Source organism: Podarcis erhardii (assembly GCF_964252035.2).
Source record: "Podarcis erhardii genome assembly, chromosome: Z".
Classification (NCBI taxonomy): Eukaryota; Metazoa; Chordata; class Lepidosauria; order Squamata; family Lacertidae; genus Podarcis; species Podarcis erhardii.
The window spans coordinates 4,577,998-4,594,823 of NC_138504.1; the positions used below are offsets into that span (position 1 = coordinate 4,577,998).

Below are 16,826 nucleotides of genomic sequence, written 5' to 3' on the forward strand. Positions count from 1 at the left end.
AAGAGATGCGTAATTCAGTAATTTTGTGTTGGAGGTGACCTATGGAAAATGATATTCTGTGCTACTCTCTTCTGCGATCTTGTCATGCTTCTTAAAAGAACCTGAAGTTTGTCTAAATAAAACGTGTTGCTCTATGCTGTGGCTTATTTGTGTGCAGTGCAGTCCAATGTGCAGCTGCTAAGAAGGAAGAACCAGGGAGTTCATTGGGACTTAAAGGTACCCCTGACCATTAGGTCCAGTCGCAGATGACTCTGGGGTTGCAGCGCTCATCTCACTCTATAGGCTGAGGGAGCCAGCATTTGTCTGCAGATAGCTTCCGGGTCATGTGGCCAGCATGACTAAGCCACTTCTGGCGAACCAGAGCAGCGCATGGAAATGCCGTTTACCTTCCCACTGGAGCAGTACCTATTTATCTACTTGCACTTTGACGTGCTTTCGAGCTGCTAGGTTGGCAGGAGCTGGGACCGAACAATGGGAGCTCCCCCCATCGTGGGGATTTGAACCGCCGACCTTCTGATTGGCAAGCCCTAGGCTCTGTGGTTTAGATCACAGCGCCACCTGCATCCCTTCTTTTGCAAACGGGTATAGAATTGCTGCCTCTATCCACCTGCTTTTTAAAAAATAGTTCTTTTTTCCTTTTCAGCTCAGGATCATTGTGGATGTTTCGCAATGAGTACTAGGGTTTTTTATTCAAACAATTTTTAAAAAGCAAACAAATTAAAAAGAGATTGGAAGATAAGTCGTAAGGAAAAGCACACACACACACAAAATTATTTTTCTTTAAAACCCTTTTTTATTTTTGTTGAAAACCACAATTTAAAAAATTGCTCAAAATAAAAGCAGGTTAGAAAAAGTTGAACACACACCAGTCATTGTGACAGAAAATAAGAACATGTATGACAGGAAGGAAACATGAGAGGCAAAGGGTTAATGTGTGGGATGCAACAGGAACCTATTTACAAAGAGCTGTAAACAAAGAATATATATCTATATTTTTGAGAACACTGAAGTCAAATTCACACATGGCTTCTGCTCCTTTATGATAGCTGCATATTCTTCTTTGTTTTTACAGCACAATCCGGTGGGTGTTTTATTCAGAGTAAGTCCCTTTCAGTTCAATGGGACCTCTGTTTGAGAAAGGGTGTTTAGGATTGCAGGCTTAATTTTCCTTTAAAAACACACACACACACACACACACACACACACACACACACACACACACACTTATTCACATCTGGTTCACACAGTGCAAGCAAATGCTGAATTTGAATAGCAATACCAGAGTTTCCCAAACTTTTGACACCTGGGGTGGTGGTTGAGTGGGTCACAGTGCTTTTTTAACTGGATCTATGGGAGAGGCTGCAGCCCAGCTTTGGCATGCAGGGGTTCCCAGATTCATCCCCTGGCACTCTCCAAGTTTCCTTTCTTAAGCAGAGCCTAGGTAAGCAGGGCTGGCAAAGTCTCAACTAGGGCCTTGGAAAACCACTATCAGCTGGTACCTTTCTCTACCTGCCCTGCTCCAGATGTTCTGGACAAGCTTGTTGGGGCGGATGACCATTGTTGCCCAAGATATCTGGAGGGTTCTACCATTGGGGAAGGCTGGCATGGTCCGTATCAGGACCTGCTAAGCAGACTTCAGTTATATAACGCAGCTTTCCTACATTCAAATCTGTAGGCACTCTCTATAACTCAGAAAAAAATAAAGAAACCACATATTAGTCCTCAAAAGAAGAGGGCAGGCAATCTCCTTGAGACTAAGGGTGTTGCCTGCTTTTGCATTGCCACAAACAAAGGCGAAAGAAGACACATGCCTGCATAATCTAAAGTATATGCATAGATGCAAATCTAGAAATAATTACCCTAAGAGAAATACAACACATACTGTCCCAATGGATGAGATGATGAGCAGGGGAGGGGAACATTGTGCCTGCTCAGTCTGCTGTCTTGGACCAGGCAGCCGTTCAAGCAGAGGATGCCTGCAGGCAGAGAAGTGTGCCCTGTACAAGTAGGGCACACAGTCACCTAGTGCGCACCTCAACCTAAAAGATATCCAAATTCCAACGTTTCATGATGGAAAAGAAGCAAGTCTGAAGGCTTCCCCTAGCTGGTCTCCCTTCTCATGGCCAGAGCCGGCCCAAAGGTGAGGGTGAAGCACCCGCCTCAGGCAATGGAAATGAAAACAGGCAGGGCCCCTCCCGCCCTATTGCTTCTGCCGCCAGTGGAACACCCTCCCCCTTGCCGAATTTCGGCGAGAGGAGAAGTGTTGTGGCATATTGCGCTGCTGCTTGTCTTGCTGCCCCGGGGCAGAGAAGGTGCATGGAAACGCCTTGGAGAATAATGAAGATATTATTTAAACTCTCCCCATCTGGCTGGGTTGCTCCAGCCACTCTTGCTGAATTCGGGAAGAGGGGAGCATTCTGGCAGCACTAGAAGTGGGTAGTGGGCCATGGGGGGTGGGGACAGAAGGGGGCAAATTCCTGGTTTGCCTCAGGTAGCGAAATGGGATGAGGGACACCACTCCCTGTGGTTCTTTACCTTTAAGCTGGACTTGTGCCGGACACCTGTGCTGGCAGGGGCTCATGGGAGCTTTGCTCCACCTGGAGGGTCCCGTTGCTGATGTGTGCCCTGGCACAAAGTCTGGGATTTTCTAAGCAAGAATTTATCCAGCTCCTTAACAATTCTGCCCCCAGCTGGTAGGGAAGGAACCTGCTACGTTTTCAAGTTAACGAAAGCTGAAAACACACAAAAATGTTTTTGGACCGTCAAGGACTGTGTGTCAGTTCCGTCATTGCATTATGTGCCTCTTCTCACCAGGGATGCGTTCTGGAGCTGGGGAGATGGTGCAGCCATGTTGGGAGCAGAAGATGGCCATGCACAAGGCTCATTGACCAGTATCTGTAACGTCACCAAGACACTCCAGCCCCTAGATCAGTTTTGTGCTTTTAAAAATGTTTCTTTTTATGTGACAAATGAGCAAACAAACACATGCACATTCATGCAATGTTCAAAAGAAAGAAGAAGAAATGGGCGGGATGGGCAGAATGGGCGGGAGAAGTTAGATGGACCAGTATGGACCTAGCTGGACCAATTTTCTGACTCAGCACAAGGCAGAGTCCTATATTCCAAATCTTTGCACAGCCAGTCTTGAGTCCTTTAATGGCATGAAACTCTGTGTCCTCCTTTCCCTTCTGCTGCACCAAGATGGTGCCAGCTGCTTCAACAAAAGTGCTTTCCCTTACAAAGTTTAGGGTCACCTAGTGGCAAGGATTTCCCCTCCCTGCTAAAAGCTGACTGTGGGTGGATTAGGAAGGCCAGGGTTCAGCCACTGTGGTGACTCAGTTAACAACCATTAAAATTCCAAGTTTGGTTTTGTAGAGCCATTGGTTAAATGGAATTATGCCAGCAATTATAAAATAAAGGCAGGGGAAAGGGAGCAGGAATACTCTTTGAGGAACCCGGAAATAAATGAAATGTGCAGGTTATATTATAGGCAGACCTGGCTGGCTTGCATATTGTTATGGTTAAATATTTCCTTTAAGAGCACATACAAAAAGGAGATTCATTCTTCATTTGATTTGTCTGTGTTCCCTAAGTATCTATAATCTCTTCTTATCCTAGATGGAGCTGGATGAAAATTCATCCAGCTTCCATTAAACATTCCTCAACGGTTGTGAATATCTGAACTATCTCCCTTCCCACTTATGATTACAGAATATATTATCCTGTTTTTAATTTTATTTTTTTAAGTCTCAGCACACAACTTCAGCATCAGTGCTCACCCTGAAGGTGAACAGCAAATACTCTGTCAAAGGAGAAAAGGAAACATATCACGAGGGCTATCAGCCGATCAACAAAACCGACTGAATGATTCCACCTACATAAATTAGCTTGCAACAAAATGCACTCTTCTGAGGAAAAGTATTATTTGCTTTTAGCTGTCAGAACTACCTTTCGTCCAGTAAGTGTCTTCTCAGAAGAAGCACCCCCTTCCGACAGCAGAGGGAAGGGACTGCAGATTCAAAAGTAGAGCATTGCTTTGCATGTAGAAAGTCCGAGGTTCAGTTCCTGGAACCTCCAAGTGCAACCCTAAAGAGCCACTCATTCAGTGCTGATAATCCTGAGCTAGAGGGACCAAAGGCCACACTCAGTCCTCAGTGGCTTCCCCGTTTATCACATCCCTTTATATAAGTCAATGAGGACTAGAATATTTTCTTTTTTAAAGGATCCAGTTAAATCCTGTTTCACAAGGAGCAGGAGGACAGGGGCATTTTTTCTCAGCCTGAGACCAAGGAGTGGCCTTGCTAAAGAGTCCAAATTAGGAATGGGGAACCTCAGGTCCGGGGGTCTTGTGTGCCCCCTCCTCAACTGGCCATCAGGGCTCTCCCTAGGCTGTGTCCCTTGCTGGCCCTGCTTCACTTCTTCCCTGACTGCTTTTGCCTGGCTAGATTGTGTCTCTGAACTGTGAGCAGTACATGTTTTCTCTGTGTGTATAAACAGTTGTGTCTGTCTCCTTGCCTGCATTTGCCTTTGGCCAATACAAAACACGGACATGCGGCCTCTAAGTCTCCAGAGCCCTGGAGTAGCCAGTATAGGGCTATATATGAATGGTCTGACCTGTTAGAAGAGAAGCCCTGCATATACAAAGAGAAAGAGGGACTGAGGCCACACCAGACATTTGAAGCAATATCTTGCCACTTTAAACAGTCAAGGCTTCCCCCAAATAACCCTGGGAAGTCTAATGTATTGATAGTGCTCAGAGTTGCCAGCCTCCAAGTTCCCTGAGTCTCCTGGGAAGAAGGCTTGATTGCAACTCTAGGTGGGGAATAGCTCTCAGCATCCTTAGTAATCGGAAGCTTCCAGGGCACTTTGCGGAAAGTGGTACCAGAGAGCTTTCCATGTGTGGTATGAATGCCTCTTCTAAGCCAGCAGAGGCATTTTCTGGTGCTGCTGAGTCGTGAAGCTCATGCAGTCTCCCTCTCTCTCAAACACGGGAGGGAAAGCCACTTCCCAGATGCCCCTTGTTGCTTGATTGTTTTCAATGCAAATGGTTTTTACAAAAACTAATTTTAAAATAATAATAATAATAATAATGATAAAAAAGTTGTGAGCTATATCCAAATAAGTTTTACTCAGAGTTGAGGTTTATCCACACTACAGGTGGCAGGTTCGATCCCCAAAGGAGACAGCTGCATATTCCCGCTTGCAAGGGGTTGGACTAGAGGACCCCTCAGGGTCCCTTCTAACTCTGCAAGTCCACGATTCCATGAATCCCGGGAACTATAGGTTGTTAAGGGTGCTGGGAATATTAGCTCTCTCTGTGTGTGAAACTCCAGTTCCCAGGATTCTCTGGGGGAATGTATGGTGCTTTAAATGTATAATGTGAATCTGATGCAATTTATATCCATCGGCTTAAGTTAGGGTGGTAATCAGTGCTAGTCCTGCACAGAGTAAACTCACCTTGAAATTAAACAAACCTAGGTTCATTAATATCAATAGCTCTACTCAGAGTATAACTTGGTGAATACAATCCAAGGCCACCCTCATCATTTTTAAAGGGTTGTATCTAATGCTAGTACTACATAGAGTAGACCCACTGAAGTTAATGGACAGTTATAACTTAGGTCTGCTAATTTCAGTGTGTCAACTCTGGGTATTACTCATGCTGGGTACAGCCCCTCAGATTGATTGGGGGCACTGTTTTAACTCGACTGAGATGTTTTTAAGTTGATTCATCTAGCCAATATGATGAAGCCCTAGTTAAAACCCAAAGGGCACACACATTCACACACATGCATGTGAAGCTCACACACTCCACAGTGGTGAGCAAAGCTTCCTGCTGTGCTCTTAAGCCCTCGCTGCTCAAAAGAAGCACAACTGAGGGATCTCTGCAAACTCCCAGGGAGCTCCGGACAGCGACTCCGGATCAGAGGCACCCAGGCAAATGTAGTCCAACGCACTGTGGTGCCCATTGCATATTCATATCCATAGAAAGGCCATTTCAGAAACCACTGTGTTGTTGTGCTCTGTGCCTCAAGGCTGCAGGTAACAAACAGTTGTTATCTAACATGAAGGGAAACCTAACTCGGTTTTCCTGATTATCTAAAGAAGTGCAAATCACCTTTAACTTTCTTTCCTGGTTGCGATTCAAGGAACCATTTCCCCCTTTTTTCTCTGCCCACCAAACCAATAAATTAAGTAACAGGCATTTAAAAAGAAAAAGAAAAAAGTGGAGAAAAGCGTTTCCTCTACAGCTTCCACTCAGCGGATCTTCACTCCGAATGGCATTTGGTCAGTTGCAAAGTCCACGTTCTTAGAAAAAGGTGCAGTGAGGTACCTAGAGTTACAAAGGTGGGTCACAGAGACCCAGGGGCTGAAGCATGGCCTGGGGGTGATTCTTGGTTTTTTAAAGAAAAAAATGCTCACTGGCTGTTGCTGGCTTCTTTGAATTGGGCGGGGGGTGGGGGAATAAAGAAATCAGCAGAGCCTTTTCCTTTCTTGTTTGTAACAGAACAAAACTAGAGCTGTCTGCCAGTTGCACAGACTCCTTCGGAGAGTGGTGGACTCTCCCTCCTTGGAGGTTTTTAGGCAGAGGTTGAGTGGCCTTCTGTCAGGGATTCTCTAGCTGTGATTCCTGCATTGCAGAGAGTTGGACTGGATGACCCTTGGGAGGGGTCCCTTGCAATGCCGAAAGTCTATGATGCTGTGAATCCCCCCCCCCCCCGAAACAAAAGCAGAACACAAACTCCAGTATGACGAGTAAGGGGCACCAAACCCCTCAGTTCCAGGGAATACCTGACGTTGTGAGCTAACCGCCCCGTGTGAGCAGGATTAAGAAATCAGGCGAGGACTGAGGACCTCCGCCCGGCGTCTTCCCTGACACACTCATCTGTTTGCTTCAGTAGCCTCCGAACCAACTTCTCTAGATCTTTCCTGCACTTCAGCTCTTCCTCCAAACACTGTTTCATCTTCTTATTCTCCTGTAGGCGGAGGAAGCAGGATGTTAATATTCCACATAAGAAGCTTCTCACTTTCTCTCCACTCCCCAAAACCAACCCATCTGCAATGATGTCTTAGTCAGTGACAGAGAAATATTGACTGCCAAGCCTAAGTAGGCTCACCAGGCAGGTCACCACAGGGGTGGTTAGCCAAGTCAGGCACATCTGAGCCAAAAAAGGGGTGTTTTCAGCAACGTCAATCAGCTGGTTGGCAGAACCTGCAAAGCCCATGGCCTGCAAAGAACCGTACACAGTACTCTGTGAGCACAATAGCCAGCTGACTGTCAGGACTTCAAAGCTCCACATGGGCCAAAACAGGTCCTCTGATGTCATTCTATTGTCAGATAAGAACATGAGAACATAAGAAGAGCCCTATTGGGTGAAGCCAATGGTCCGCCTAGTCCAGCATCCTGTTCTCACAGTGGATGACCAGATGCCTGTGGGAAGCCTGCAGGCTGGATTCAAGCCCAAGAGCCACTCTCTCTTCCTGTGGTTCCCAGCAGCTGGTATTCAGAAGCATTACTGCCACTGACCGTGGAAGAAGAGCATAATCATCATGGCTAGTAGCCACTGAAAGCCTGCTCCTCCACTGATTTGTCTAATTCTCTTTCAAACTGATCAAAGTTACCAGCCATCCCTGCCTCCTGTGGGAGAGAGTTCCACAGTCTATTGACTGGTGAAAAGCCAGCCTTCATGCCAAATTTGGCCTAAGGAAGGGTGGAGGAGACCCTGGTCCACCGGACAGATGCAGTGTGGTATTCAACTAAGTTTTTACTCAGAATGGACCCACTTAAACTTATAGACCTAGCCTGGTCATGTTCATTCATTACCATGGGTCTATGTTGAGTAAAACCTTGCTGAACACCACCCTGTTTGCCACCTGCTAGGCTAAGTCCTCTCCAACACTGATAGAAATTACAGCCTACACTTTGACCCGTGATTTATACATTTATTCATTAGTGTATGTTCAGGGGGCACAGATTTTTTTTGGGGGGGGGCAGCCAAGATGGTGCCTTCCAAATGTAGCTGGGCAACAAGCCCCATCAGCCCTGGTCAGCAGCCCTGGCCCCATCAGCCCTGGCCAGTGGTCAGGGATGGTGTTATTTGAAGTGTTTTTGTATTGCTTTTCCACCAGAAAAGGTCACAAAGCAGTCTAGGAGGAAATCAAATTCAATTAGATACGGCAATTAAATAAAAGAGATGAAAAAATCAACATCAATGAAGTAGGATTCCATTCACTCAGAACATTTCCACTCACTCAGTACCCACACAAATCCCCCACCCACAAACATATGCATACCTCAGTCAACCTACCTCCCCTCACCCATATTTACACATCCACACCCACACACCCACTCCTTGCATTTGGAAAACTGTATGGTTCTGGTTGCCTCACTTCCAAAAGGGTATTGCAAAGCAGGAGAAGGTTCAGAAAAGGGAAGCGAAAATAATCTAAGGGTGGAGTGCCTTTGACAAAACGAGAAATGAAAGGCTGCAACGTTTAGGACTTTTTGGTTCAGAGAAAAGGCAAGTAAAAGGCGACAAGTTACAAGTGCATAAAATAATGCATGGCTTTGACAGAGTAGACAGAAGGGAGGGAGGTTTGCTTCCCCTTTCCTAACTCTGGAACTCATGAGTATCCAATGAAGCTGAACATTGGAAGATTTGGGGCAGATAAAAATGAAGCCCTTCTTCACACAGCACATGGCTAAGTTGTGCAGCTCCCTTCTCTCGAGGAAGTGAGGGCTACCAACTTGGATGGGCTTGCAAAGACAAATTCGTGGATGAGAAAGGTATTGATGGGTTACTAGCCATGGCTACATTCTGCCTCTGTGATCAGAAGCAGTGATGCTACTGAATACCCATTGGGGTCCTGCTTTCAGGTTTCCCACAGCATCTGGCTGGCCACTGTGAGAACAAGATGCTGGATCCACCATGCGTCTAACCCAGCAGGCTTTTCACTCTGTCATTCTCAACAATTACAGGTCCCAGCAACCCTCAGTGCACAAATTCAGAAGGTGCACATCACAACACTGGCAGTCTAATGATATGATGCTAAAACCATATTTAATTTAAGGCTTCACTAACCTCAATAAAGGCCTCTCAGTCCACAAATATCTAGGCTATGCCATGTTGTCTATCCCTAGCTCTTCCCTCTTCAACCTTCACAACAACCCTGCGAGGTGGGTTAAGCTGAGATGACGACTGTCCCAGTGTCACCCAATGAACTTTGTGGCTGAATGGAAGTTTCCTAATCCTGACATAATGCTCTCACCACTATGCTACGCAGGACCTTGCAAACACATCTTGCAATATTGTGCACGTATGCAAGGGTGCGCATAAGAATTTTTCCAGGGGAGGGGGAACTAAAACACTGAAAGGGGGGAGCAGGCTAATTTCTCACAATCCCTCCACCTTTGAAAAGAACAACACCTGTACATTTTACTTCTTATCTTAGGTTCTACTAATGTTTGAGATGGAGTTAGGGTTCATTCTAGGTGGGGCAACTGTCTCCCCCCCCCCCGGTGGATGCCCATTTATGTACATGTCATCCTGGAATAGGGTGATGCTTTTGATTACCTGTCTAAGTTCTTTGACCTCATCCTTCAGTGCATAGACAGCATCCACCAGACTCCTAGGAAAAACAACCCAACAGTCAGCAGCAAAATGCTAAGAAGCAGCGAAAGAGAAGTCTTAGACAAACACACTCCCTGCAGTTTCAAAAGGCCCTATAGATTATTTAATTAGTGTAAAGGCCTGGGAGAAGAGGAACGTCTTTGCCTGGTGCCTAAAGATACGTAGCAACAGTGCCTGCCCCCCCCCCAGGTAGGTAGTGGCAAGGCACCCCCAGGCTCTCATATCCTCTGGGAGGGATTCAGCTGGGCTCTGGGAAATTTAGATTTGTGCAATTAAAGCAACTTAAAGCACTTCTTTGCCAGGGTTTCCCAAACTTGGATCTCCAGCTGTTCTTGGACTACAGCTCCCACCATCCCTAGCTAGAAGGACTAGTGGTCAGGGATGATTGGAACTGTAATCCAACAACAGCTGGAGACCCAAGTTTGGGGAACCCTGCTAGAGCAACAGATCCTCTGGGGGGAAGGACTGTTTGTGGTTTAGAAAAGAGACAGAAATGTGCTGAAAACACAGTTTGCCTATCCCCGTCTGTTTTTCTTTCAGCTTTGGATTGGGCAGCCCAAGGGTTTGAGTAGATGACCCTCTGGGTCCCTTCCAACTCTACAGTTCTATGATTCTATAGGTCATATGCAGAAGCAGTGAACCTCAACAGGAATGGGATGGATGCCCCTACAGCATGTTCCCTTTGCAAAGTTCAGGCCTTCTGCAGAACAGCTTTGCAGGGTTCTGTTTTGTTTTTTTGTTTCATTTTGTTTCTTTGTTGGCAAACAAGCCTGTAAGGAAAGGATTCCCACAAGTGAAGAAACTGGCCAAAGCTTAAGAGATAAGCAACAGAAACAAAATAGCATTTAAAAAGTGGCAAAAAGTCACAAATCTCCCTCATTTTGAGGGGGAAAAAGAAAATTCCACATATTTGTTTTGTCTTTTATAGGCAATGCTTGGACCTATTGCCTGCTTAGGCATAAGACGAATATGCAGGGAAGTGCAGTGTTGTGGAGTTACATAGCAAAATGCCCGAGTTGTATTACGTTGCAAAGCTTTGTGCTGTGTGGTTTCATGGTGAAGTTACGCAGTACAAAGGTTTGCAACATTCCAATCAAGGGCAGGATGTGGACACTGGCAACATTAAATGCTGCTTCATTGAATGCCTTCTTCATTGAATTGCTTACCTAAACATGGATACCGAATGCAGGGCAGGAGCAAGATATTCTGCCCCCCAGAACAGAACTCTTGCCACCCTGCAGTCAACCTCGCACACTGACCTCCTCTTGCTCCTTTTGTTATTGGGTGGCAGTGGCGTAGCGTGGGTTGTCAGCACCCAGGGCAGGGCAAGTAATTTGCGCCCCCTAACCCGTGGATTTGCGCCTCCTAACTCTAACCCCCAGATGTTGCGCCCGGTGCAGCCAGCCCCCCCTGCACCCCCCACGCTACGCCACTGTTGGGTGGATGGGGATAGGACACCCACAATTAAATTTCTTAGGCTTCAGCTCACTTGTTCTGGGGCCCACCCCAATCTCACTCACTTCTCCTCTGTAATAGTCTGCCCGTTGCTTCTTGTTTCCTCAAAGATGATTTTCTCTTCTTCCGGAAGCAGGACCTGGGGGACGGAATCCTTACGGGAACCTGGTGGCAAGAGAGGACAAATCAGGGGACAGCTCTGTTTTGGCGCACACAACAAATAAACAAGAACGTTAACAGGAGAAGAGCGTTTCCCTGCTCTTTTCCCCACTGGTGCATCATCATTGTCAAGATTGAAAAAAACAGCAAGAAAAAGACTTCCTGTCTGGCCGCTATGGCAAACGGCTGTCCCCAGACCAGGGGAGCCTTTCTGTGCGGCTAATGAAGATAATATGGGAGTAATTATCCTCCCCAAAAACCCCCAGGGCTGGGGGGGTAGTGTGCTCTACCCACAGATCATCCGATACCTGCCGTCCGTCCTGAAGGAATGTGGGTGGCAGGGGGCGCTGGGTGCATTGCACCGCGCCTTTCGGGAGCTCTCCAAAACTTGCGCCATGAGCGGAGGACACCTGTTTTTTTAAAATAAAATTCAAACTTAATTAACAGGCATGCTCTGAACTAGGGGGGATAAAGTACTCTGCTAATTGATTCAGCCGCTGGGTGCCAAGGATTCGACCTGGAGAAGGACTTTCGCCGTAATTGGATCGGTATGTTGGGGGAGGTGAGCCTCCATTATTCTCTCATGATATACTTTGCATTTGCTGTTTTATTCGGCAAATCTCGCCCGAAAGGCTGACTGTTTGAAATATGAAAACAGGATTGAAATAGTTTCTTGCTATTGTTATTGTTATGGTTTAACTACAAAATTGAGTGTGTGAAATCTTGACTATGATTCTGGCCGCAACTCTTAATGGAATGATAAAAAGAATTCATGATGGGAGCTATGGTGTTTTCCTGAGGTGTCAGCTTGTTAGCAGCTGGAACGAGATCACAGAAGGGAATTCTGTATATTAGCCTGGCGCTAATGGTGGAAGGCTGATGCACTGAGATTTGCCTTTGTGTGCAGAAAGTGAAACTGGCATCGATGAGGACAATGGACTACAACAGGAACATAAAAAAGAAGAAAATTAAAAATATTTCACACAGAACTACAAAGGACTAACCCGCTTGCTAAACTAATTCAGAGGCTGTTAAAAAAGGAAGGAAGGAAGCTATTCCATAAATGGGGTGTCACCACCAAGAAGGCTCTTTCCTTTTTAGCTACCCACTTCACCTCACTTGATGGCAGGACATGGAGCAGGTACTGAATATCAGGGGCTGGGAATCACAAATAACAAGAGTGTTGTTGCTATTGTGGGCTGACACCATAGGTGGACTTCACCATAGGTATCTGGTTGGCCACTGTGAAAACAGGATGCTGGGCAAGATGGGACGTTGGCCTGATCCAGCCGCCAGCTCTTCTATGCTAAGACACTATTTCAGGTAACCTGGTTCCAAGTCTTTCTGGCTTCGTTGGTTAAAACCATCACTTTATAATAGACCAGGAAATGGGCATGTGTTTTCTGATAGCTTAACAGCTGACAAAAGTTGTACAAAGCAGCCACATTTCGGAAGGAGAGGGCCACACCCGTTTTACTACCCCTCTCTTTCCCCTCTAAGAGCACGCGGATTTTAATTTGCCCTGTCAATGCGACTGACTAAATGTTTGCATTTCCATCACTTCAGAAGATGTTAGCACCTCACTCAGGAAGCAGCTTTCTCTGAAAGGTGCAGCAGATTAAATGATAGCATCTTGTGCTTCCTAGTCAAAGCTATCTCTTGCATTCTAAGATAACCATCAGTTTGCTTGCACAGTGGAATAGGAGGAAGCTGGGCGAGAAGGGACTGCCATCGTCCTCTACTGTGCTTCCTTTGCCACAAGGCATGAGGTAAGAGTGAGGCAGCGGATAGGAAACATAGGAAACTGCCTTATTTATAGGCAGACCATTGGCCCTTGTAGCTCAGGGCAAGTGAAATGATCAAGGGCAACTCCCCCATGAGGAAGAGATGCAGCATTTGGGAAAGATGCAGAGGAAACACAATGGAAGTTTTAAAAACTAAGCATGGCACGGAGGAAGCAGATATGAAGAAGTTTTTCTCCCCCCGTTCAGAATGTTGGGCATCCAATGAAGCTTAGTTTTGGAAGATTCTGGACAGATAAAATGAAGTCCTTCTTCATTGCAGCACGTACATAAACTAAGAACTTGCTCCCCAAGGAGGCCAGGACGACCACTGACCTGGATGGTTGAAGGCTGACAGGTAAACCATGGCCAAAACAAAACAAATTCCTTCCAGTAGCACCTTAAAGACCAACTAAGTCAGTTCTTGGTATGAGCTTTCGTGTGCATGCACACTTCTTCAGATCACACGAAAGCTCATACCAAGAACTGACTTAGTTGGTCTTTAAGGTGCTACTGGAAGGAATTTGTTTTGTTTTGACTATGGCAGACCAACACGGCTACCTATCTGTAACAGGTAAACCATGGAACTCCCTCCCACAGGAAACAGTGCTGGCCACCAACTTAAGATGACTTCAAAAGAGGACTGGACAATTTCTCAGAGAAGGCTATCAATGGATACGCATCACTACAACTCTGCTCTGCCTCCACAGTTGGAACCAGTCAAAGTTCCAAATGCCACTTGCTGGGAACCACAGGAGGGGAGAGGGTTCTTGTGCTCGGGACCTGCTATTGGGCTCCCCATAGGAACCTGGGTGGCCACTTTGAGAACAGGATGCTGGACTAGATGGGCCATTGGCCTGATCCAGCAAGTTCTACTTATGCACAACACCTGCTTTGTAGTAGACTGTGACTTAAAAGGCATTTTTGACCACTCTTTACGGAGAGGGCTAATTCATGGCACATTATTTAGCCACAAAGCCTATGTGAAATATTCATATAGAACAGATGGTCTACTTCTGAATGCTAATTGCTAGGGGAAAACAGCAGGGGAGGGCAATCGCCCAATCCCAGTTTATGGTCTTAAGACAGGTGAGGATGCTGCTCTGCTGGAAGCTAAGCAGGTCTGGGTCTGGTCAGTGCCTGGATGGGAGACCTCCTGGGAACCACAGATAGGCTACTTCCGTGATGGAAGAAAGGCAGGACATGAAGGGTTAAGAAGATAAATAAGAAAGTAAACATCTTTCTCATGCCCTGCTTGTGGACTTCTCAGAGGTATCCAGTTGGCCCCTGAGAGCAACAAAGAAGATGGGTTTAGATGGACCTTTTGGTCTGATCCTTCAGGGCTCTTTGTAGGTTCTTATGAAAGGGAAAGCGCAGGTCACTAACCTTTGGCCCTCCCAGTGTCACTGGACTACAACTCCCATCACCCCTGCTCAATGCCCGTGTTTGCTGGGACTCATGGTGGTTGGAGTCCAACAGCATCTGAAGAGGTTTAGGTCAAAAGAAGAGCCCCACTAGGAGCTAAAGACGACAAAGGTAGATAATCCAAGACTTATGTGGACCAATGCTCTGGCTCACTGGAAGACATCTTTGTAAGTTCAAACCCCAACTAGCACACAATGCTTGGCAGAGAGCCTCCCACGCATTGCGAGAGGAATGCACCAGGCATATGCTAAGCTGCCAGCTCGGTGCACCTCACTTATCTCAAAGCTACCCCACATTCAAAGGTTTCTAGGTACAAGGGGCTGCCTTTAAGCCACTCACCTGAGCTGTGGGTTTGCTGGCTGCTGGCGCCTGTGCAATAGGCCTCAATCACTTTAAGGATCTGTGCATCTTCCTCCAAGGCAGCAGTACCTGTCAAATGTCACAAAGGCAGGTGAATTCAAGAGATGACTCTCACCCAATCTGGCTTCTATTAACTTGAGAAGACTTAGCTCAGCATCTAACACTGATTTCCAGCTTTGCTGTTAGGCGAAGAAGCACAATTTGCTTTAAGTTTCATCTCTGCCTCACAAGGGCTAGAACACTCAAGTGTTCTAGTCAGAAGCGAAGGTTGTATTCAACTAACTTTTACTCAAAGTAGGCCCAATTAAATTAATGGCAATGACTAAGCTCATCCAGACTTCTTTTTGTGTCCAAGCATTTCTTTCTTTTTACTAAATAAAAAAATTCCTTCCAGTAGCACCTTAAAGACCAACTGAGTTAGTTCTAGGTATGAGCTTTCGTGTGCATGCACACTTCTTCAGATACTTCTTCTTTTTACTGTGGTGCTTTCCCCACAAAAACCCACTCTTTACTGCAATCTACAAAAAAACCAGTATTAAAGAGAGGTTTTTCCTGGGGAAAGGTGAAATAAAAATGAAAAGCCCTTGAGCAGAGACTGTGGGAAAGCACAGAGCAAAAGCTAAGTGTGGATGAGCCATCAATTAAGTCTATGGATCTACTCTGAGTAATAAAATGTTGTTGAATACAACCCTGAGAAACTGCTGATTTTCTAATACAGTGGTACCTCGGTTTTTGAATGTAATCCATTCTGGAAAACCATTCGAGTTCTGAAATGTTCAAAAACCGAAAACTCAATAGCTGACAGCCAGGCCTCAGGATCTTACACTCAGCAGAAGTCGTGTTTCATGTTAAGACTTCCGAGGTGTGTTCGAGAACCGAAGCATTTACTTCCAGGTTTACGGCGTTCGAAAACCGAAATGCTCGTCAACGGTGACGTTCAGAAACCGGGGTACCACTGTATTTAAAATGGAGGAAGCAGTTACAGTGGTACCTCGGTTTACGAACTTAATCCATTCTGGAAGTCCGTTCTTAAACCAAAACTGTTCTTAAACTGAGGTGCGCTTTCCCTAATGAGGCCTCTTGCCATCGGTGTCCTTCCACCAGTCGGCTTCCTTTCATAGACCGAGGTAAAGTTTGCAACCTGGGACACTACTTCCAGTTTTGCGGAGTTCATAAACCAAATAGTTTGTAAACAGGGCTGTTCTTAAACCGAGGTACCACTGTATTTATCTTGGCCCCTGTAACCTAGAGTGAAGCAGGAAATCTTTTTATACCAGTCAGAGTCCTTCCAGATGCAGTTTGTATTGCGTATTCATGAAGTTTTTTGCTCACAATGGTATTGGGGCAGTCATACGTGAACCCACTTTCAATACCTTTCACACCTGCGGAAGTTTCAGGGTGGCCTGCTTCATTTCCAAGCAGTGCATGAGCTGCAACTTCCTACAGAAACCCAGTAGCTTTTCTTTTCTTTTTACTGCAAATGTTCCCGTTCATTTTTTTTCCTGTCCCTATGCATGGCAATCATATAGTAACACTGGGGAAGCATCACAGAACAACTAATAAAGCAGAATGCTAAGTATAATAAATCCTGAAGAAGTGTGCATGCACACGAAAGCTCATAGGTATCTGAAGAAGTGTGCATGCACACGAAAGCTCATACCTAGAACTAACTCAGTTGGTCTTTAAGGTGCTACTGGAAGGATTTTTTTTATAATAAATCCATCACTAATGCACTATTATGCAGAATACGCGACCCCAAAAATACAGGAGTGTGGAGGAGTCTACCCACAGTCTGAAGACTAATTGCCGTGAATCACAAGAGGGGAGAGAGCAGGTTACATTCGGGTCCTGCTTGCAGGCTTCCCACAGGCATCTAGTTGGCCACTGTGAGAACAGGAAACTGGATTACACAAGTCTTTGGCCAGAACTAGCAGGACTCCACTGTCCTTAATTTGACCATCTCTTTCCACTGTGCTGGTACAGTGTAGTGAAAACTCACCTCTAGGGATGCCTG

The 16,826-nt window shown here is 45.9% G+C and overlaps 1 protein-coding gene across 4 annotated transcripts in view; it reads right to left on the minus strand.

The window, feature by feature from the left end:
* The window catches only part of ARHGEF6 (Rac/Cdc42 guanine nucleotide exchange factor 6), a 370,252-nt gene that overhangs the window by 285,498 nt on the left and 67,928 nt on the right, over window positions 1-16,826 (minus strand). For 2 of the 4 annotated variants that reach the window (XM_081848291.1, XM_081848292.1), the window contains 4 exons: window positions 14,792-14,881; window positions 11,153-11,252; window positions 9,576-9,630; window positions 771-6,977 (listed from right to left, as the gene is read on the minus strand). In XM_081848291.1, coding sequence (XP_081704417.1) covers window positions 6,837-6,977; window positions 9,576-9,630; window positions 11,153-11,252; window positions 14,792-14,881 — 386 coding nt within the window. In that variant the 3' untranslated portion in view covers window positions 771-6,836. Of the gene's footprint in view, window positions 1-770; window positions 6,978-9,575; window positions 9,631-11,152; window positions 11,657-14,791; window positions 14,882-16,826 lie in introns of those variants that run through there. The other 2 variants (XR_014152917.1, XR_014152918.1) reach the window with 2 other exon arrangements.